At 41.9% G+C, this 24,268-nt stretch overlaps 2 protein-coding genes across 2 annotated transcripts in view; both read right to left on the bottom strand.

The window, feature by feature from the left end:
• LOC309702569 (uncharacterized protein) overlaps positions 1 to 24,268 on the bottom strand; it is a 1,256,944-nt gene that overhangs the window by 290,380 nt on the left and 942,296 nt on the right. Inside the window, 3 exon segments of the mRNA XM_082527162.1 lie at positions 7,922 to 8,098; positions 12,078 to 12,254; positions 21,767 to 21,943. Of these exon segments, the coding sequence (XP_082383288.1) occupies positions 7,922 to 8,098; positions 12,078 to 12,254; positions 21,767 to 21,943 (531 nt within the window).
• LOC309702604 (NACHT, LRR and PYD domains-containing protein 1b allele 2-like) lies at positions 775 to 7,355 on the bottom strand (the record flags this gene model as incomplete). The annotated part of the gene is made up of 7 exons (XM_082527231.1): positions 775 to 1,551; positions 1,695 to 1,836; positions 1,929 to 2,048; positions 2,486 to 2,739; positions 6,090 to 6,304; positions 6,437 to 6,492; positions 7,260 to 7,355. Coding segments are annotated over 7 exons (1,203 nt in total), but the record flags the coding sequence as incomplete, so codon positions are not given.

Here is a 24,268-nt window from a genome sequence, read left to right as displayed (position 1 = left end):
ACGTTTTTAATGAGTTTTAGCTGAGAACGCAGCTGAAATGCTAGCATGCTAAGTTAGCCTGAACGCTAGAAGCTTGTGAGCGTATTCACTGCAGTTTTTTTAACAGCGTGCACTCTTTTTTCCTTCATCAGGAGAGGTGTACTGGCAGGCGCGTGACACACACAGAACAGACACTTATTTCTGTGTTGCAGGTATGGAGATGTTCTTATGTTTTGGAGATGCACTCTTTCATTTATTGTTTTTATAAGTACAGTGTTGTATTGCCTGTTGGATGGCGGTTATTAATATAATTGTACTGAAGTATAATGTTTGAACTATAAGTACCAGAATATTGGGTCCTGGTTATTGAATTGTATTTATCTGACTGTTTATTTGTTTTTGAATTATTTTGTTTATTGTTCTTATAAGTTGTTTTTAATGATTTTTCAGTGACATGTTATTTATTTTATGCTTTTTGTTTTTGAGAGCTTAAGTTAATGTTTTAAAACAATTTGTTGTATTAGATTTATTATATTATTGTGGTGTTAATGAAGCTGCAGGCACAGCTCCTTTCAGCATGGCCGGAGGAGAGGTGTACTGGCAGTCGCGTGACACACACAGATCAGACACTTATTTCTGTGTTGCAGATGTGCAGTAAAGGGCCAAAGACCCAAGTGCTGTCTCCTGCCTCTTACTTTCACGCCAGAACACAACGCAATGACGGGTGTAACACATGAACGGGTTACACGAACAGGAAGCTCAAACTGTTTAAAAACACGAATTCAAACTCCAGCATAAGAAAGCAAACAGCAAAACTTTATTTATACAGGCAGAAACACAAAATGCTGCTCAGAGCAGAAGCTAGCACAGACGAGAACCTCAGTAATCAGATTGTAAACACTGATCATGTGATTCAACATGTTATTCCAGCATTAAAGGTAAAAACAGCTTCAGTTATATTGTTGGAAACAGACGCCGGTCACAGATAACTTGAGGTGTTGCTCTTCAACCTGTAGATGTGGTTCAGCATCTACAGGTTGGAGCTTCACATATTTCCTGGTTTGTGCACTAATAATGAGCAGCCCAGAGACTTACCGAGGTCCCAGACTCTGCTTCAGTCCATCCAATGTCCTGCTCAGCTTCTAGTCAGAGTCCAGGTTTTAATAAGAACTAAAGTCCAGTTTCCAACACACACATGAAGATCACAATAATGACACTGTCAGTGGTCTTTGAGATTTATTAGAAATCTGTCTTATCTTAAGTTCAGCTCTATGAAAAGGCATGGATCCTCCTCACGGAGAGCAGCGATCAGAAGTGAGGTGGCTATACTTCCTTTTCGTCGCACTGTGTCAATAACGTCTCGTGCTTTATCTGCTTTGCTCTGCTGTGATCTGACTGATTCCATCTCCTGATCATTGATAATATGCTGCTCCAGGAGTTTATCCAGAAGTTTGTTTAAAACAGGTTCAGACACTCTGTCAATAAACTGTGAGCGAACTGTGAGCAGCCTCTCGTCTGCTGGGACTCCGGACTCATCTGGGACATTTCTCATTAAGGTTTCTGTTCTTGGTGCTGAAGGAACAAAGAAAGATAGACATTTAACAGCACTCTGAACTGAGGATGAAAAGAGAAGTATGATTTCAGTTGAAGTTTTATAAAATATAAAATAAAAAGTTTGTAGGGTAATTTCTGCTGGTATTTGGCAGGAATCTTACCTGGCAGGCAAACAGATGATTTCCAGATTTCATTCCCCTCTTGGTCTTTGACTATCAGACTCACAAACCCTGAATTTGTATTCAGGAAAACTTGAAATGTTGGATGGTAATTTGGGCCAGACTTTGAGCGAAACTGTGTTTGCTAAACAACAACAGAAAGGTGCCATTTTCATGACGAGTGGGTTATCCAGGACTTTCATTTCAGCAGCATATAGTTTCTAACTGCTGACTCACCTTCGGCTGTATTATCCTGCTCTCAGGCTCACAGTGGACACTGTACCTTTGACCGAAGCTGAAAAGACAGTCAGCAGGGGTCTGGAGGTATTCAGCATCATCGTGTTGTTGGGCAGACACCTGCAGTGACAGGACAGTTTATTATGCTGGTAACGTTAATAAGTCTATCCACCTGTAGAGCTCATTTAAACATATCAGGTGTAGAATATCATGTGTCAGTATGAATCAAAAACAATCATTCTTGAGATAGAATAGCTTTGCAGAGAAAAAAAGCTCCATGATTTTATTTTTATCAGTGAAGTGTCAGATCTGACATTATGGGTCACAAACATCAAATGTTCACAGCTTAGGGTCATTACTGGGAGTGAATAAAGAAGAGCAGTGATTGGTCAACAATGTGGGTAAGAAAAGTTAAATGGAGCCTGACTCTTTGTCTCAGGTAATCAGAGTGGAGTGACCAGTAAACCTGTACATAACTTTAGTTTATTATCAGAAAGCTGCTGAGAATCATTTGGATTCTGAGAGGACCACAGAGTGAAGATGATGAAACTATTTACCTCTGACAATGGGATATTTTCCTGGAGTAGAAACACATTGATTCTTGCAGGCTCTGAAGGTCGGAAGAACAGCAGAACTTGGCCATTTACTGTTATGTTCAGGAGCCGCTTAAAATCATCCCAGATGACGCCCCACCCAGAGAGGTGAGGAACCTTCACAACCACATGGGTGGCAGTGATCTCCAGCGGCTCCAAGATGCTCATCCCATCATCAGAGATGTGGGCAACAGACAGCAGGCCATCAACACACAGCGCTGTGAAAGGAAAGAGCTTTTCATTCTGAGAGTTCAGATTTACTTCTCACCTTATCTGAGGATTACATCTCCTGCAAACAAGTTCCCCTCCATCCTTTTTTGTTATAAATGTGAACAGCCCAAAACTTTTGCATTATTCATTACATAAAGCTCAGAACTAGGCATCAGTTATGTTACACGTTTGTGCAGTTATATATGTTCTTGGTTTGTAATTCATTTGAAAGCCTGATGCTTAACATTGTCCACCCCAGCTGTGAAACTCAGAAACCAGTCTTACTTGGTATCATCTATCGTCCACCTGGGCCTTACACAGAGTTTCTGTCTGATTTCTCAGACTTTATATCTAATTTAGTTCTGAGCTCAGATAAAATAATTATTGTGGGTGATTTTAACATCCATATAGATGCTAAAAATGACAGCCTCAACATGGCATTTAATCTGTTATTAGACTCAATTGGTTTCTCTCAAAATGTAAAAGAACCTACCCACCACTTTAATCACACTCTAGATCTTGTTTTAACATATGGCATAGAAACTGAACATTTAACAGTGTTTCCTGAAAACCCTCTCCTGTCTGATCATTTCCTGATAACATTTACAATAATTGATTACACAGCGGTGGAGAGTAGACTTTATCAAAGTAGATGTCTTTCTGAAAGTGCTGTAACTAAGTTTAAGAATATAATCCACCCACTGTTATCATCTCCAATGCCCTGTACCAACACAGAGCAGAGCAGCTATCTGAACGCTACCCCAACAGAGGTCGATTATCTTGTTAATAATTTCACCTCCTCACTACGTACGACTCTGGATACTGTGGCTCCTGTGAAAACGAAGGTCTCTAATCAGAAGTACCTGACTCCGTGGTATAATTCTCAAACACGTACCCTAAAGCAGATGACTCGTAATCTGGGGAGGAAATGGCGTGTCACAAATTTAGAGGATCATCATTTAGCCTGGAGAAATAGTTTGCTGCTTTATAAGAAAGCCCTCCGCAAAGCCAGAACATCTTACTATTCATCACTGATTGAAGAAAATAAGAACAACCCCAGGTTTCTCTTCAGCACTGTAGCCAGGCTGACAAAAAGTCAGAGCTCTTTTGAGCCAACCATCCCTTTAACGTTAACTAATAATGACTTCATGAACTTCTTCACAAATAAAATTTTTATCATTAGAGAAAAAATTACCAAAAATCATCCCACAGATGTAATATTATCTACAGCTACTCTTAGTACCATTGATGTTAAGTTAGATTCTTTTTCTCCAATTGATCTTTCTGAGTTAACTTCAATAATTACTTCCTCCAAACCATCAACGTGTCTTTTAGACCCCATTCCTACAAAACTGCTCAAAGAAGTCCTGCCATTAATTAATTCTTCGATCTTAAATATGATCAACCTATCTCTAATGATCGGCTATGTACCACAGGCCTTCAAACTGGCTGTAGTTAAACCTTTACTCAAAAAGCCATCTCTAGACCCAGCAGTCTTAGCTAATTATAGGCCAATCTCCAACCTTCCTTTCATATCAAAAATCATTTTTAAGAGTAGTTGTCAAACAGCTAACAGATCATCTGCAGAGGAATGGTTTATTTGAAGAGTTTCAGTCAGGTTTCAGAGCTCATCACAGCACAGAAACAGCTGTAGTGAAGGTTACAAATGATCTTCTTATGGCCTCTGACAGTGGACTCATCTCTGTGCTTGTCCTGCTAGACCTCAGTGCAGCGTTCGATACTGTTGACCATAATATCCTATTAGAGCGATTAGAACATGCTGTAGGTATTACAGGTACTGCGCTGCAGTGGTTTGTATCATATCTATCTAATAGACTCCAGTTTGTGCATGTAAATGGAGAGTCCTCTTCACACACTGAGGTTAATTATGGAGTTCCACAGGGTTCAGTGCTAGGACCAATTCTGTTTACATTATACATGCTTCCCTTAGGCAGCATCATTAGAAGACATAGCATACATTTTCACTGCTATGCTGATGACACCCAGCTCTATCTGTCCATGAAGCCAGATAACACACACCAATTAGTTAAACTGCAGGAATGTCTTAAAGACATAAAGACCTGGATGGCCGCTAACTTTCTGCTTCTTAATTCAGATAAAACTGAGGTTATTGTACTCGGCCCTGAAAAGCCTAGAAATATGGTATCTAACCAGATTCTTACTCTGGATGGCATTACCTTGGCCTCCAGTAACACTGTGAGGAACCTTGGAGTCATTTTTGACCAGGACATGTCCTTCAATGCACATATTAAACAAATATGTAAGACTGCGTTCTTCCATTTGCGCAACATCTCTAAAATTAGAAATATCCTATCTCAGAGTGACGCTGAAAAACTAGTTCATTCATTTATTACTTCCAGGCTGGACTACTGTAATTCATTATTATCAGGATGTCCAAAAAACTCGCAGAAAAGCCTTCAACTAATCCAAAATGCTGCAGCAAGAGTCCTGACAGGGACTAGAAAGAGAGAGCATATTTCCCCTGTTTTGGCTTCCCTTCATTGGCTTCCTGTTAAATCCAGAATTGAATTCAAAATCCTGCTCCTCACGTACAAGGTCTTAAATAATCAGGCCCCATCTTATCTTAATGACCTTGTAGTATCATATCACCCTATTAGAGCACTTCGCTCTCGCTCTGCTGGCCTACTTGTTGTTCCTAGAGTATTTAAAAGTAGAATGGGAGGGAGAGCCTTCAGTTTTCAGGCCCCTCTTCTGTGGAACCAGCTTCCAGTTTGGATTCGGGAGACAGACACTATCTCTACTTTTAAGATTAGGCTTAAAACTTTCCTTTTTGCTAAAGCATATAGTTAGGGCTGGACCAGGTGACCCTGAATCCTCCCTTAGTTATGCTGCAATAGATGTAGGCTGCCGGGGGATTCCCATGATGCATTGAGTTTTTCCTTTCCAGTCACCTTTCTCACTCACTATGTATTAATAGACCTCTCTGCATTGAATCATATCTGTTATTAATCTCTGTCTCTCTTCCACAGCATGTCTTTATCCTGTCTTCCTTCTCTCACCCCAACCGGTCGCAGCAGATGGCCCCGCCCCTCCCTGAGCCTGGTTCTGCCGGAGGTTTCTTCCTGTTAAAAGGGAGTTTTTCCTTCCCACTGTCGCCAAAGTGCTTGCTCATAGGGGGTCATATGATTGTTGGGTTTTTCTCTGTATCTATGAAGCGCCTTGAGGCGACTTATGTTGTGATTTGGCGCTATATAAATAATATTGAATTGAATTGAATTATAAATAAACTGCATTGTGGTTATTTGTATGATAAAGAACAGTTCATATTAGCTGAGCACCACACAGTAACACAGATGTTTCACAGCACAGTGCTCACCCTCCTTTGTTTCACAGTGTGGCAGGTGGAGCTCCCAGACTGCATCCTCAGAGCATGTGATGTTAAACAGCGGCCCTGCAGCTGTTTTTCCAGCTGATTGAAGGAGGCTCTCATCCCATTGGACAGTCCTGTACAACAGCTCTGCCTCCTGAGCCATAACAAACACTAGTCTGGTCAGAGTACACTGGAACACACCTGGACCAGCACACCTGAACCTGTAGGACACAGAAGGGCTGAAGCACTCCAACCAGCCTGTATGAGCTGAGGTCTGATCACCTCCAGCTGTATCACGCATCTTGTCACATCATTAAATACATGTTATCAACCTAATGTGAATTTAGAAGCACCTGTAGGAGATGTGTGTGGATTCAGTTTGTACTTGAGGGGTGAAGCTTGATGGAGGCTGGAATTCAGAGAGGAAATACATCAGCTGTTTAAAGCCGCAATAAACAAGTAAACGGAGAACAAACTATACAGAGTACACCCATCCATCCATCATCCATCCATTTTCTTCCGCTTTATCCGGGGCCGCAGGGGCAGCAGCCTAAGCAAAGAGGCCCAGACCTCCCTCTCCCCAGCCACCTCCTCCAGCTTATCCGGGGGAACACCAAGGCGTTCCCAGGCCAGCCAAGAGATATAATCTCTCTAGCGTGTCCTGGGTCTGCCCCGGGGCCTCCTCCCGGTGGGACATGCCCAAACACCTCACCCATGATGCGCCCAGGGGGCATCCTTGTCAGATGCCCAAACCACCTCAGCTGGCTCCTTTCGATGTGGAGGAGCAGCGGCTCTACTCTGAGCCCCTCCCAGATGGCTAAACCTCTCACCCTATCTCTAAGGGAGAGGCCAGCCACCCTTCGGAGGAAGCTCATTTCTGCCGCTTGTATTCGCAACCTCGTTCTTTCAGTCATTACCCACAGCTCGTGGCCATATGTGAGGGTAGAAACATAGATGGACCACACAGCTAGTGGCGTGTGCCCCTAGGCACACAGAGTACACATCAGGTGTTATCTGTACACACTTTCAAAACTGCGAGTAACATACTGACAATGACACAGAATCTTAAACCTGACTGGTTGTCTGCCCTGTGCTTTAACACGCCTGACAAATTTCTGTGCTGAAGGCCTCTTTTTTGTATCACAAGACAATCAGATCCACATGCTTTTCTCTCACCTTAATGTGCTTTATGTCATCTTTAGACAAATATAGCTCTGTGTCTAATGAGTCTGGATTCAGTCTGACCTCAGAGTAACCTGATGAGAGACAAACATCGAATAATTAAGGATTTCCTGGAACTCTAACTGGTGCTGTTTACAATCATATTAGTTTTTTAGTGGTTTTCTGATCAAATACAAACTGTTTGTGAGGGATTTCTCTTTCTTCCTTAAGGACCCACCATCTTCTTCAGCTGCAGCCTTCTCACTCACTAAAAAGATTTTAAAAAGTATTAAACTATTTTGACCAAAACCAGTACCTAAAAACACATCCTTAAAAACCCCCATAATTTATAGATTTTTGCAGAATGAAATAAGCACAAACGAGCTTTCATGTGATATGCTGTTGATTAAATAGTGATGAATGTGACACAGAGTCTCAGTACTCACTGGTTTTGTCTATGGAAGATTTAAAAGTCTTGACATCAACCCTGCAGAGAGCAATGGTAAAACACAACTGATTAATGGTGTACTAAGCCTAGCCAGAGAAGAAGAAAACAGACTTTACCATGAAGATCCTCAGTGTGGATCAGTATAATATCAGCCTGATGTCTGCAGTTTAGTGTCAGCACAACTTTCACATCATATTCATCTCAGCACAACTAAAACATGCTGACTGACCTCAGAGTTTCAAGTCCACATCCTGGACTCTCCAGGAAACCACACAGATGCTTCACTCCTGAATCCTGCAGCTTGTTGTTGTAGCTCAGGTCCAGCTGTCTCAGATGGGAGGGGTTGGACTTCAGTGCTGCTGCCAGATAATCACAGCTGATCTCTGACAAGCCACAGCTCCTCAATCTGTATAAAGAATGAAAGATGTAAGTTTATTAGACAAAGTGTGAGCTTGAAACCATTCAGTGTTTCATCATCTGTTCAGAGCTGAAGAAGGTTCAGAATGTAGAAGTTTAGAAAATGGAAACTCCAAACAGCTGAAGCCAACAGGAAGCAGCTTCAAACAAACACAACAAGATATAAAACTCTGAATGTTTCATATTAAAGTCGTACATTTATCATAAAAACAGGACAAAGACTTGAAAAAGTCGTGTTTTTCCTTCCAGGAACCACAAGGCTTCACTTTTAAAGGTGAAGTGTGAAAGAAATGGACATATTTGAAGTCCAACACCTTTTTCCAGTCACATTATTAAAGCAGACAAACTACAAGCTCATTTTCATTCCAACAAGTCATCTTCTGACCTGGACTAACAACACTGGTCTCTATGTGCAGCTGGCTGTGAGACCAGTGCTCAGGGAGCGTCTACAAAGTGCAACACTGAAAGAACATCACACTCTCATTTGCTTCCAGCACTTTCACACAAACATCTACTGTTATTATTGTCACCAAACTCTGTGGATCCTTTATTGCAAATTCAAATGGGATCAAATGGTCAGACAAAAGAGGGTTATGAGGAAATGTGATGAAATGTTGTGTATTAGCAGCAAGTTATTGAATCATTTTCCTCAGAAACCAAACAAAATGATTGACAAACATGTTTTTACAAACTCAGTGTTGGACTTGGATCAGCAGGATAAGCTGATGTTTAACCCTTTAAGGCCTACCATAGAACCAAGTCTGCCAGAGCTTTTTTATATTTTTACATGCTGTGGAGCCATTTTCTGGAGCATTTCAAGTTGCTATACATCAATACAACCATTATAGCCCAGATTTTAATAATATGTATTCATTAAGTGCATAGTAATTACATAAATTGCAAAAAAAGTGCACTAAACTACAAAAAAATTGAAAATTGTTTTTGCTTTTTTAACATATATTTGTAGTTAGAGAAATTTAAGAGGCTTATCCCTCAAAACTGTAAATACAAAAAAGTTGCACAAAATAGTTTCCCACCACAGGAAATTTATTTTGAGTGTCTTCATAGTTTTATTTTTGAAATACACCAATTTTTATACACTGCAGGAAAAACGAAAATAAATATTAGAATGCAAATTTGCAAAAAAGCAGCATATGCATCAAAATAAACTATTTCCAGCAGTGCAATATGAGTCCTAAGCATCCCAGAAACGACACAGAAAGTCATAAAGTCAAAGATAACTTTTAAAAAGACCAGTATAGGCCCTGATGACCTGATAGTAAAAAAGACTACATTTCCGCGAAAATGACATCACTTCCGGTTTCGGGCAGGTAATGGCGGAAATGCAAATGTTCGCGCTGACGTCTGTTCCAACGTAGGAAGTGTTATGAACAGCTGATCGAATCGGTAAAGCGTGTTTCTGGAATATTATGTTTTTGTTCCTGCAAGCGCTTTTTATGCAGTTTTTGCAAAGCTTTATGTGGAAGGAAACCGTGACCGAGGACAAGCTGATGGCATGAGATGTAAGTACAACTCCTCCAGTTTCATATGCAAAAAAATTTTTTGCGCTAGCTTACGTGGTTGCAGTGCTACTGGGATTTAAAAATAGTTACGCAAAACAGAGCGTTCCCGCTCCGATCAGCTGTAAAGGGTTAAAGGCATTTGAGTCTCGCTGTATGAGAGTCCAGTTATTACTCAATGTCTGTGAAGGTTCTCAGTCATCCAGGTCATCGTAGTCAAAGGAGCTTGCAAAGAAAAGCGTCTGGACTTCTTTAAGTTACTTGAAGACGTTTCACCTCTCATCCGAGAAGCTTCTTCAGTTCTAAGGTCAAATGGTGGAGAGTCCCAGATATAAACCTAGTGGGAGTGACCCCCACCAAGGGACAAAAGGACCCCCTGATGATCCTCTAATCACCTGAGCCAAGGTGTGAAACTGGGTGTGGGACCCAATCAGCAAGAGTTTCGGGTGGGTTCATTGTGAAACCTGGCCCCACCTTGTCATGCGAATTCCTGAGGTCAGATGGCCCAGGATGTGAGTGGGCGTTAAGGCGTCTGGGAAGGGATCTCAAAACTGGATTATAGATGGCAGAGAGTTGGGGTCGTAAACCCCCGCCTCTGTTCAAAGATGGTCGCTCACAGTGGACATAGATGGCTTCTTTCACTCCTCTTTCAAACCATCTGTCCTCTCTGTCCAAAATGTGAACATTGGCATCCTCGAAAGAGTGTCCTTTATCCTTAAGATGCAGATGGACTGCTGAGTCTTGTCCTGTGGAGGTGGCTCTTCTGTGTTGTGCCATGAGCTTGTGAAGTGGCTGTTTGGTCTCTCCAATGTAGAGGTCTGAGCATTCCACGCTGCACTGTACAGCATACACCACGTTGTTAAGTTTGTGTTTTGTCTTTCGGGTGAACCAGTTTCTGTCTGAGTGTGTTGCTGGGTCTGAAATACACTGGGATGTCATGCTTGGAGAAAACTCTCCTGAGTTTTTCTGATACACCGGCTACATAGGGGATGACAATGTTGTTGCGTCTGTCCTTCTTATCCTCCCTCGCTGGTGTCTGGTCTTCTTTTCTGTGCCTCTTTGCTGACTTTAAAAACGCCCATTTAGGATAGCCGCACGTTTTGAGTGCTTCCTTTACATGTGTGTGTTCCTGAAGGAAAAAAGAAGGAACACACACATGTAAAGGAAACACTCAAAACGTGCGGCTAAAAAAATGGATTTTCCTATTTAAATGGTTTTAATTCGAATAAAGCGATGTTGATTCATTCAATCCTGAATCGATTTTTAATATAAATGTATTTTGCCAGAATCTCAGGTTAAAGCTCCCAAAAGTATTTCAACAACAAGCAAACAGATAAAACAGTAAATGAGAGCAGCTAAACACACAAAGATGGAAACACAGAGCGTGGATCGTTCACTCGACGGCACGTACACGGACACGTCGTCGGGCTGAAAGTAGACAGCTCACAGATCCTGAAGATGCAGGTTTCATCTGTCTCCAACCAAAACTGACTGAACCAGCAGCAGAAGAAGATCCAAACTACGCTTTACATTTGATGAACATCGTCATGAATTCTCTCTGATTTTGACGTTTACTTCCTGCACAGCTCTCTCTCTCTCACAGTGTACTTCAAGAACAGTTTACCTTCAAAAATCTGTTTCCTGCATTATTCACTGCTTATTACGCACCAGTCTGCTGTTGTGTTCACTGCTGTCGGCCTCCGAAAACAAAGCCTTATTTCTGCTGTTCAATACTGAAGAAATTTAAACCTTTTAAAATGATGACAGATTACAAACTCTCAGCTGTGTCTGTAATCAAACCTCTGTAACTTTGCTTCACTTCAGCAGCATCAGCTCATGTTCACATGTTGATTCATGGTTTGCTTCAGTTTTTGATGGACTGCAGAATATTTTGAAGGTTATCTGCTATAAAAAGCCAGAACAGGAAAATCTGCTTCATGTGTTTCTGTTTGATCCTCAGTGACTTTGACACAAAGGCCTCTGCTGTGATGATCACACCTCTGATCAAGTCTCACAGTGTCAGCTTTGTTTTTATACATATGGATATGTGCTGATAAATGATCAGAATTATAATATTTCCCACTGTCTGCTGTGTGCTGTGACCTTTGACCTGCTAAAGACAGTCAGCTGTGGATTATTCATTGTTGTGTCTGATACTTAGAACTGTGAGGAAGAACACTACACAGTTAATCAGGGTCCCCTCTCTCTGAATCAGGAAAGGTGGGCAGGCCGCGTGTGGGCCGCGGGCCATACGTTGAGTCTCACTGTTTGAAATGTGAACATTGTTCTGCTGCAGTCAATGGACTAAACCAGAGAAGAAGAAAACAGACTTTACCATGAAGATCCTGAGTGTGGATCAGTATAATATCAGCCTGATGTCTGCAGTTTAGTGTCAGCACAACTTTCACATCATATTCATCTCAGCACAACTAAAACATGCTGACTGACCTCAGAGTTTCAAGTCCACATCCTGGACTCTCCAGGAAACCACACAGATGCTTCACTCCTGAATCCTGCAGCTTGTTGTTCCAACTCAGGTCCAGCTGTCTCAGATGGGAGGGGTTGGACTTCAGTGCTGCTGCCAGATAATCACAGCTGATCTCTGACAAACCACAGCTCTCCAATCTGTATAAAGAATGAAAGATGTAAGTTTATTAGACAAAGTGTGAGCTTGAAATCATTCAGTGTTTCATCATCTGTTCAGAGCTGAAGAAGGTTCAGAATGTAGAAGTTTAGAAAATGGAAACTCCAAACAGCTGAAGCCAACAGGAAGCAGCTTCAAACAAACACAACAAGAGAAAAAACTCTGAATGTTTCACATTAAAGTCGTACATTTATCATAAAAACAGGACAAAGACTTGAAAAAGTCGTGTTTTTCCTTCCAGGAACCACAAGGCTTCACTTTTAAAGGTGAAGTGTGAAAGAAATGGACATATTTGAAGTCCAACACCTTTTTCCAGTCACATTATTAAAGCAGACAAACTACAAGCTCATTTTCATTCCAACAAGTCATCTTCTGACCTGGACTAACAACACTGGTCTCTATGTGCAGCTGGCTGTGAGACCAGTGCTCAGGGAGCGTCTACAAAGTGCAACACTGAAAGAACATCACACACTCATTTGCTTTCAGCACTTTCACACAAACATCTACTGTCATTATTGTCACCAAACTCTGTGGATCCTTTATTGCAAATTCAAATGGGATCAAATGGTCAGACAAAAGAGGGTTATGAGGAAATATGATAAAATGTTGTGTATTAGCAGCAAGTTATTGAATCATTTTCCTCAGAAACCAAACAAAATGATTGACTAACATGTTTTTACAAACTCAGTGTTGGACTTGGATCAGCAGGATAAGATGATGTTTAAAGGCATTCGAGTCTCGCTGTATGAGAGTCCAGTTATTACTCAATATTTATGGATGATGTTCTTTCAGTGTTGCACTTTGTAGACGCTCCCTGAGCCTCACAGCCAGCTGCACATGGACCAGCTGACATTATCCAGCATTAGAGGCGGGTGTAAAAAAATGGATTTTCCTATTTAAATGGTTTTAATTTGAATAAAGCGATGTTGATTCATTCAATCCTGAATCGATTTTTAATATAAATGTATTTTGCCAGAATCTCAGGTTAAAGCTCCCAAAAGTATTTCAACAACAAGCAAACAGATAAAACAGTAAATGAGAGCAGCTAAACACACAATGATGGAAACACAGAGCGTGGATCGTTCACTCTACGGCACGTACACGGACACGCCGTCGGGGCTGAAAGTGGACAGCTCACAAATCCTGAAGCTTCAGGTTTCATCAGTGTTACGACTGTTGTCGTAATTATATGTAAATTTGAGTGTGCAGGTGCTCCTCCATGATTGGTGCATCCAGGGTGGATGGCTGGCAGCAGATAAGAAGATACAGCCAGGACTGCCATGTCATTCAACCTTGGCCCAACCCAACCGGCAGACCGTTAACTGTGTCACTATGTTGGTTAATGTAAGAGCATGTAGGAGTGGACCACCTTTTTGTTTGATCAGTTTTCTCCTGTTTTTGTTAGGCAGGGAGGAAAGTGATTGTCGTTTGAGTTAGTTCTTTTTGCGTAGGTAAGTTGTATTTATTCCTGAGATAGGCTACCTTATGTCTGTGTTTTTGGCCTTGGGTTCACCCTGAAGTTATGATATGCTCCCTTCCTTTGTTTAACTGCACTCATTGTAAATAAATCACTATTAAAAAGTATTAAGTGTGTGACGTGCTACTTGGGGTTGGACGCGGATGGATCACCCTTTATGTTGTGGTCTGGCCGCGCCTAGACGGGCCATAACAATCTGTCTCCAACCAAAACTGAGTGAACCAGCAGCAGAAGAAGATCCAAACTACGCTTTACGTTTGATGAACATCGTCATGAATTCTCTCTGACTTTGACGTTTACTTCCTGCACAGCTCTCTCTCTCTCAGTGTACTTTGTGATATTATTCTGTTATTATATGTTACCTTATAGATGTAATCAAAATAGTTGAATTATGATATTGCTGTAGATCATATTATACCTTTTAATATAGAGTGTGTGATTAGTATGTAGTTTTAGTTTGCATTATACTTCTGACCTAAAAGAGTGGGAAAATCATTCGATCTATTTGTTTGACCTATATTACTCAACACTGTTGAATGTATTACATTGTTTCTTGACATGTTTTACTGCTGAATCATATGAAGAAGGTTGTGAGCAGAAGACTTGGTGTCTGGGAAGAGGAGATAAAACCACATTCCTTACCCCCCTTCCTACTTCACACAGAAAGACAGGGAGCCGAGGTCATAACTTAGGCGCCGTGAGAGAAAGAATGTGAATATTTGGGCTTTTACGACCAGGTGGGGGCCACTAGAAGAGTATAAAGAGCTGTGTAACCCGTCACCATTTTGAGACTTGCTGTGACCCTCTGCAGGCAGCTCTCCCCATCATGATGGTTCTAATGCTCATAAGTGTTGAATTATATGGAAATAAATGATTGTTGATTGAGCATTTATACACCGAGTATTGTCCTTCCTTCAGCCCAAAGATTCAAAGAATTGGGAGATTTCAACAACTTGGTGCCGTGTGACCCGGATCTTTGGTGTGCTGAGGAGGTGCAGAATAACACTGGAACGGCCGTGTAACCACGGGTTCACATTTATTCTGGAATAGAACAAGAGAATGCTTTTACATCTAAGGTTGAGTTCTATCATAGGTGAAATATAAAAAGGTTGAATTCCTCGTTTCAGTGGTTGAAATTGTTGTGTGCCTGTCCCCTGACGAGTGTGAAATTAAATAATGAGGGAATTTGGAGCCACATAGAGATAGACGGGCTAAATTGGGTGTATGACTCTGTGGTGTAATAAAAATAAAAAGGAGAGATAGTGAGAGGTGTGTAGTGGAGAATTATGGAGGAGTAGAGAGAGGAATGTGTTGGGAGACTGGCGTGCAGTTTACGCTGTCAAGGTAGGCGTGTTGCCTGCTTATCTGTTTAACAGTGATGAAAATGAAATTAAATAAATCTCTTAGTGTGTCAATACAGGAAGCTGCGGACCTGGACCAACTGCCCCCACAAGCACAGTGGCCGAAGTAAAATTATAGGTAATGGGAACCACACCCAGCATGAATCAGCAGCTGTGAAACAGACAGCAGCGAGGAGGAATTAAGAGAAGTTTTTAACTCATAAAATTGGGGCCAACGAACTTGTGGAGGTTGGGAAAGGCGTCCGGAGCATCACAACAAAAGGTGAAACAAAAACACACACAAGCAGAGAAATGTGAGAGAAAGGCTCCTTTTAAGGTAACGCCTAGTTTGAGAAAAAGTTAAAATTAACCTGCTTGCCTACAAATGCACACACATGCAATGAAGAAACAGCTTACACTCATGAACACGTGAAGATTTTCCAGCAAGGTTAAAGAAAAAATTAACATACTTAAATAATAAAGTTTATACATTACTGACAAAGAAACCCTCTGGGTTGCAGGACAACAATTTAACTAAAAAAAAAGAAACACTGGTCTAACCAACCAGGGAAGACACAACAAATTTAGTGGTAAAAAGATTCAAATTGTGACATGTTTTCTGTTGATTGATTAATAAAAGTGATTACTGAATGAAAGAAAATTCCATTTTTGGGCTTTTAAACATGATCTTAAGAATTTTAATATGTACCTGTGTTGTCCTGTCAGCTTGGTGGGTCATGAGTGGATTATATGGTGAGAAAAAACAAAAAAAAAAAAGGGGGAGAGAAGGCTGACACAGGGCCTGGCCCCGTTGTTTCCCTGTCTAAATAACACAGCCAACACAACATCATTTTCCTGTTCGTTTGTTTTTGTTTTTGTTTGTGTTTGTTTTTGTTTTGTTTTTGTTTTTTCTCTTTATGCTTAATTACAGGCTGCTTTGCCGCCCTGAAAGCCGAGGCTGACTGGACTCCTGCTCTCCCCCATACGTGACACTGACCAAATGCTGCAACAGCTGGACCCACAACAACGACCTGAAAAGTCAACAGTGCTGCAGGAATGTGATCTCATGCAGCAGAGACGGAGAGCACTAAATCTAAGGCCCGTTTCACTACACGGGGGAAAATTCTCAGACTACGTCAGCTGACAGAGCTGTGACGAGACGCCCGCCAAGCCCAGATGAAAAGTAAGGCCGAGCAAAACAATGCTGACCTTGATAACTTTGCATTAACACTGTGCAGGACAGTGATGGACCAACACGGAGGATCGGGCGGCGAAAAGGGCGTGACCGGGACAGGAGGAGTAACTGAGGTCAAAAGGCACCTCAGAATGGACAAAACACACAGAAGAAGATGCAGGTTTTCACCTGCGGCGAGCATGGACACTGGAGAAAGGACTGCCCCAATGGGGGTCAGAACCAGGACGGACGGAACTTTGAGCAGCAGCAACAGCAATGGTCGCAAACAGACTGAAAAGGAGGAGGGCAGGACCCCAGGGCATGCTTCAGGCTGTGGTTTACCCAGAACACCAGAACAGGGAAGTGATGAACACACACACATACATCTACAAACACACAGATTCAGAATAAAGTGAAATACACACATGAACACATGTGCACTCATTGATTGAGTGAGAAATGACACACACACACACACACACACACACATACATACATTAGAATGCTGATTCAGTGAGAAATGACACACACACACACACACACACACACACACACACATACATTAGAATGCTGATTCACTGAGAAATGATGCACACACATACACATGCACACGATTGTGCAATGAGGAGTGATCCACACACACACACACGCTCATGCAATGAAGAATGCTTTGCTTATGCTGTTATGCAAAATGCTGCACACAAACATCCCAGTACATAATTTTTATGAGGAGCCATTGATTACCATTGATAACTTAGAATGTGTTATATGTCACCCAGAGGGCATTTATGTAGAGTTAATAAGGTCTAAAACGGTTTGGTTATGAAAACAATGTCTGTGCGTGATGTCTGTTTATGGCTCAAGGCCTTGACTGAATTCTTTGCTGTGCTTCACACAGCCCTGATGAGGAACAGTGGCACAGAGTGAAGATGATGAATTAATAGTGTAAGTTTTAGGTCGGAGTACGGCATTTTCTGTGATTGAGTTTTAATACAAGGAGGAACAAAAGGTGTTACGGCACCTGAGGTTCTCATTCCCACACAATATTGTCTCGGCAGGAAGCAAAACGTTCCTGTGAATTTCTGGTTTATTTTTTTGGTTTTGCTGAGCACTAGCTTGATTTTATCAGTGAGCTTTGGCTTGTGTTCTTTCTCGTAAGCGAGAGAGGGATAGTTTTATGCTTGGACATGTCTGCAACGGGCCCTAGTTTGTGTTATTGTTATTAGTGTTTTGTTGGTTACGTCTGTTTTCGTTTTTGTTACAGTGCACTGAGGAAAAAACATCTGAGAGGTGTGATCCACCGGTGGTGAGGTGGTGACATGGTGATATTTTGTGAGTTCATGATTTAACAATCAGCTCTTTAAACCAGGCCTGAAAGATTGACATTTAAAGCGCTATAAAAATTTATTACTGTAAACAGTTGCAAAGTGTGCTTCTCCATGATTGTAATTGGCTTGGGAGAAAAATCACTTACAGTGGGGCAAAAAAGTATTTAGTCAGCCACCGATTGTGCAAGTTCCCCCACTTAAAATGATGACAGAGGTCAGTAATTTGCACCAGAGGTACACGTCAACTGTGAGAGACAGAATGTGAAAAAAAAATCCATGAATTCACATGATAGGATTTGTAAAGAATTTATTCGTAAATTAGGGTGGAAAAAAAGTATTTGGTCACCTCAAACAAGGGAAATCTCTGGCTCTCACAGACCTGTAACGTCTTCTGTAAGAAGCTTTTCTGTCCCCCACTCGTTACCTGTATGAATGGCACCTGTTTGAACTCATCATCTGTATAAAAGACACCTGTCCACAGCCTCAAACAGTCAGACTCCAAACTCCGCCATGGCCAAGACCAAAGAGCTTTCGAAGGACACCAGGAAAAGTATTGTAGACCTGCACCAGACTGGGAAGAGTGAATCTACAATAGGCAAGCAGCTTGGTGTGAAAAAATCAACTGTGGGAGCAATCATCAGAAAATGGAAGACATACAAGACCACTGATAATCTCCCTCGATCTGGGGCTCCACGCAAGATCTCATCCCGTGGGGTCACAATGATCATGAGAAAGGTGAGCAAAGATCCCAGAACCACACGGGGGGACCTGGTGAATGACCTGCAGAGAGCTGGGACCAAAGTAACAAAGGTCACCATCAGTAACACACTACAACGGCAGGGAATCAAATCCCACAGTGCCAGACGTGTTCCGCTGCTGAAGCCAGTGCATGTCCAGGCCCGTCTGAAGTTTGCCAGAGAGCACATGGATGATACAGCAGAGGATTGGGAGAATGTCATGTGGTCAGATGAAACCAAAGTAGAACTTTTTGGTATAAACTCAACTCGTCGTGTTTGGAGGAAGGAGAATACTGAGTTGCATCCCAAGAACACCATACCTACTGTGAAGCATGGGGGTGGAAACATCATGCTATGGGGCTGTTTTTCTGCCAAGGGGACAGGACGACTGATCCGTGTTAAGGACAGAATGAATGGGGCCATGTATCATGAGATTTTGAGCCAAAACCTCCTTCCATCAGTGAGAACTTTGAAGATGAAACGAGGCTGAGTCTGCCAACATGACAATGATCCAAAACACACCGCCCGGGCAACAAAGGAGTGGCTCCGTAAGAAGCATTTGAAAGTCCTGGAGTGGCCTAGCCAGTCTCCAGACCTCAACCCCATAGAAAATCTGTGGCGGGAGTTGAAAGTCCGTGTTGCTCGGCGACAGCCCCAAAACATCACTGCTCTCGAGAAGATCTGCATGGAGGAATGGGCCAAAATACCAGCTACTGTGTGTGCAAACCTGGTAAAGACCTATAGTAAACGTTTGACCTCTGTTATTGCCAACAAAGGTTATGTTACAAAGTATTGAGTTGTATTTTTGTTATTGACCAAATACTTATTTTCCACCCTGATTTACCAATAAATTCTTTACAAATCCTACCATGTGGATTCATGGATTTTTTTTTCACATTCTGTCTCTCACAGTTGAAGTGTACCTCTGGTGCAAATTACTGACCTCTGTCATCATTTTAGGTGGGGGAACTTGCACAATCGGTGGCTGACTAAATACTTTTTTGCCCCACTGTATAGGGAACACTGAGAAGTTCTGAGTCTAAAAGGATTGCACCGAGTCAATCCGGTCCAAAAAAACAACAAGGAATTGTTTTCCTTTTAAAATGATGACGTCATCTTGCTGGTGATGGATGCTCGAATAGGTTGCGCGTGAGACTCCATTATCAGCAACATCTGGTATGAATGTGTGTGAATGAATGCATGTGACTGGACTGTGATGGACGGACTAAAAGTTTTGACTGACTTGAGACTGAGACAATGACTGTACCAACTTTAGGATTAGTAAATGCCAACAAATAATTCACCCAGCCGGCAAGAGAAGGGTGGATGCTTCGCTTTGTTTTGTTTTATTTTTGCAGGAGCAGGACAATAAGAGAGACTGAAGAGGAGAATTTCTGATGCTTTTTGAGATATGATGTCACTGACCTTTTCTGGAAGTGGAAGTTGAGTTTGAACATCTAACAATGGTGATATGAAAATTTCTATGAGTTTATTTTTGTGTTTAATAATTTAGCTATGGTAAAACTTAGGCTTATAATGTGTTAGACTTAGAGATGATTCATTAATTTTTGATTACTTTTACACACACATAGATTATGATTAGAATAAGTCCTGAACATAATATTCTGAACCAAATTTGAATCATTAGAAGAACAATGGATAACAATATTAGATTATCAAGGCTAGGGAGAGAGGTGTTTTGGTTTTCGGTCTCTTGCAGAGAAAGGAGCAGACACCAGACGGGGACACGGAGATATGAGGACCCTTCACAGCAGAGACAGATGTAGGGACTGCTGCGACAGCAACTGGGGTCAAGTGTCATGGCGTTTGGGCTCCTTGAGAAGATGGATCCCACAAACACAGCAATAACCATGAAGGGGTTGGCGAGAACCAGGAACACCATACCGAGTATTGTCCTTCCTTCAGCCCAAAGATTCAAAGAATTGGGAGATTTCAACAACTTCAAGAACAGTTTACCTTCAAAAATTGTTAGGATGCCTGGGTCGTCGACCCAGGGTTTTTGAGTTTATGATATTATTTATACTGTCTAGTTTTTGGTTTCTTTGAGTTCTGTCTTATGGCTTAGGTCTCTGTCTTCTTTAGTTGCTCTGTCTCCCCTATCACCTGCATCCCCTTGTCTAGTTCGCGTCTATGTGTATCCTTAGTTCCTATATCCCCGTGTTCAGTCAGTGTTTGTGTCTGCCCTGTTCCCACATCTCTGTTTCCTTTGTAGTGCCTGCTTATGAGCCTGTGTCTTTGTTCAGTCTGTGTTATGCGTTTCCTGTTTTACTTTGAAGGTCTCTGTCTTTTCTCAGTGTGTTCAGTTTACGCTTCTTTGGTCTCGTCAGTTCTGATTTGCCCCAGCTGTGTTTCCCTCCTGTTACTCATTTCCTGATTTCTCCCTCTGTGTATTTAAGCCCTGTGTTTCTCTGTGTCCGTGTCGCGATCTACCGTTTATTTTGCTGTGTGTTTTGCCTGTCCACCGGTGTTAGTTTATTTTTGACATTTTCCAGTTATGTCATGTTTGCGTTCAGCATTAAAGCTGTTTTTGTTTAAGTTCTGTCTCCGGAGTCTGCACCTTGGGTCCTATTCCTGTCTGCACACAGCTACACCTAACAAAAATCTGTTTCCTGCGTTATTCACTGCTTATTACGCACCAGTCTGCTGTTGTGTTCACTGCTGTCGGCCTCCGAAAACAAAGCCTCATTTCTGCTGTTCAATACTGAAGAAATTTAAACCTTTTAAAATGATGACAGATTACAAACTCTCAGCTGTGTCTGTAATCAAACCTCTGTAACTTTGCTTCCCTTCAGCAGCATCAGCTCATGTTCACATGTTGATTCATGGTTTGCTTCAGTTTTTGATGGACTGCAGAATATTTTGAAGGTTATCTGCTATAAAAAGCCAGAACAGGAAAATCTGCTTCATGTGTTTCTGTTTGATCCTCAGTGACTTTGACACAAAGGCCTCTGCTGTGATGATCACACCTCTGATCAAGTCTCACAGTGTCAGCTTTGTTTTTATACATATGGATATGTGCTGATAAATGATCAGAATTATAATATTTCCCACTGTCTGCTGTGTGCCGTGACCTTTGACCTGCTAAAGACAGTCAGCTGTGGATTATTCATTGTTGTGTCTGATACTTAGAACTGTGAGGAAGAACACTACACAGTTAATCAGGGTCCCCTCTCTCTGAATCAGGAAAGGTGGGCAGGCCGCGTGTGGGCCGCGGGCCATACGTTGAGTCTCACTGTTTGAAATGTGAACATTGTTCTGCTGCAGTCAATGGACTAAACCAGAGAAGAAGAAAACAGACTTTACCATGAAGATCCTCAGTGTGGATCAGTATAATATCAGCCTGATGTCTGCAGTTTAGTGTCAGCACAACTTTCACATCATATTCATCTCAGCACAACTAAAACATGCTGACTGACCTCAGAGTTTCAAGTCCACATCCTGGACTCTCCAGGAAACCACACAGATGCTTCACTCCTGAATCCTGCAGCTTGTTGTTCCAACTCAGGTCCAGCTGTCTCAGATGGGAGGGGTTGGACTTCAGTGCTGCTGCCAGATAATCACAGCTGATCTCTGACAAACCACAGCCCCTCAATCTGCATAAAGAATGAAAGATGTAAGTTTATTAGACAAAGTGTGAGCTTGAAATCATTCAGTGTTTCATCATCTGTTCAGAGCTGAAGAAGGTTCAGAATGTAGAAGTTTAGAAAATGGAAACTCCAAACAGCTGAAGCCAACAGGAAGCAGCTTCAAACAAACACAACAAGAGAAAAAACTCTGAATGTTTCATATTAAAGTCGTACATTTATCATAAAAACAGGACAAAGACTTGAAAAAGTCGTGTTTTTCCTTCCAGGAACCACAAGGCTTCACTTTTAAAGGTGAAGTGTGAAAGAAATGGACATATTTGAAGTCCAACACCTTTTTCCAGTCACATTATTAAAGCAGACAAACTACAAGCTCATTTTCATTCCAACAAGTCATCTTCTGACCTGGACTAACAACACTGGTCTCTATGTGCAGCTGGCTGTGAGACCAGTGCTCAGGGACCGTCTACAAAGTGCAACACTGAAAGAACATCACACACTCATTTGCTTCCATCATCCAACCTGAAGAGGAAACAGAGACGCCTCCCCTTCAAAGTAAAAGCTGCTCCTTTTGGACACAGTATCAAAGAAAGTCTACAGTATAAAATAGAAAAGACAGAACAAAGTTTTGGTTGTTTTTAGATTGTGCAGAAATGAAACTACACTAAGCTCAATTATGTGACAGTCATTTCATCCCATGTCAGTTTGGCCTCATCCTGGGCCGGATTATCCAGCACACACTCTGACCACAGGCCCAGGGGCCACGCACAGCTGGCTCCATCCAAGAGACAGGAAACAAACCAACACAATAATAAAAAGCACCATGTGATCTTCTTACATCTTCAAGACAAACATAGTAAAAACATGAGCATATTTGTTTCCTGATAAAATGATGTGACAGGTAGAACAGAGTAAAGTGGTGGTGTTACAGCCTTTCTCCCTGATAGGTTTGTAGCTTGAACCCATCCGCTGGAACGTTGAAGACAATATAATTACACTGCAAAGCAAGACACAAGTAGGCAAGCTTCTTCATGTTTCTCGTGCACGGGAGAGAACCGGACAACCGCTTGACTCCAGTTGGTCTCGTCCGTTCTCCCGTACCACTGTTCTTTTATTGAGGTTACATGAATATGCATAAGTTCATTAACATATGACGTCTACATACACACAAAGAGTACCTTGCCTGTGTGTGTGTGTGTGTGTGTGTGTGTGTGTGTGTGTGTGTGTGTGTGTGTGTGTGTGTGTGTGTGTGGACTGCTGATCAAAGGGTCAAACATCCTTGGTCAGGAAGAGGGTAGACTAGACCCCCCGGTAAGGAAGTCCAGCAGGTCATCTAAACAGAAAAGCACTCAGACTAGAACAGACGCAACTACGTTAATCCTACCATAAAACAATAAGACACGGTATGACCTCTCATGCTCCCAAAGTGCTGTCCAATACACACAAAGTTTGCAGACTATCAAGGATCAAAACCTCTACCAATCTACAACTAATTACAAAACTCTAAGCATATATAAGTAAATATTTCTAAGCATAAATGACAATCAACAATACAAATCTAACACTCCCCTCTGCTGCCGAGGCTGTTAGTCTCTCCCAAACTCAGCTACAGGACTTCCAAATGAATGAAAGCAGCAGAAGTGGCTTTACAAATGAAAGAGGAAGAGGAGAAGAAGAGGAGAGGGAGGCCACCCTGACCATCACTCCAGCTGAAAACATCACACTTCCATTAAAGTTGGTGAGAAAATGTTGAGCAGGATGAGCTGCTGGCTAATCTGGAGGCTGTAGCAGCAGCTCACAGTCACAGTGGATTTCCACTCATGAAAAAGCTCTGGCTGCTTCATTTCTCATCTCATATCAGAGACTTTAAAGCTTCACTGAAGCTGTACTGTGATGCTTCCATATCCCAGTGAGGCCTCCATAATGATTTCAGCTGTTCTGTACACACACTGTGTGCCCTGTATGGCTCAAAGTCTCTGCAGCCTGTTTTTATCTGCTATCATCAGATCTTCATCATCCTCATTCACATCCCTCACACACTCTACAGCCTCATCAGCACTGACTTCATCTTCACTGACTGATGGAGCACAACATGAACCTGTGGAGGCTGAAACACTGTCCTGTCAAACATTTCCCCGTCACCACTCCACTTCTGTCAGCCTTTAAATGAACCCTGCTCAAGTCTGTCACTTCTGTTTGGAGCCAAAAGAGGTTAAAGATTACGCCACTACATTCTTGTCTAGAAAATATTAAAAGTGTATTTGGTGACACACAAAAAAGGGTAAAGTTTAAGTATAGTTTGGGTCCACACATGTCCAAACCCTGGTGTGTAGG

The sequence above is a fragment of the Aulonocara stuartgranti genome (assembly GCF_965226115.1).
Source record: "Aulonocara stuartgranti genome assembly, chromosome: 3".
NCBI classification, from domain to species: domain Eukaryota; kingdom Metazoa; phylum Chordata; class Actinopteri; order Cichliformes; family Cichlidae; genus Aulonocara; species Aulonocara stuartgranti.
The sequence above is the reverse complement of the archived record's forward strand: the minus strand, read 5'-3'. Positions and strand labels throughout refer to the sequence as shown.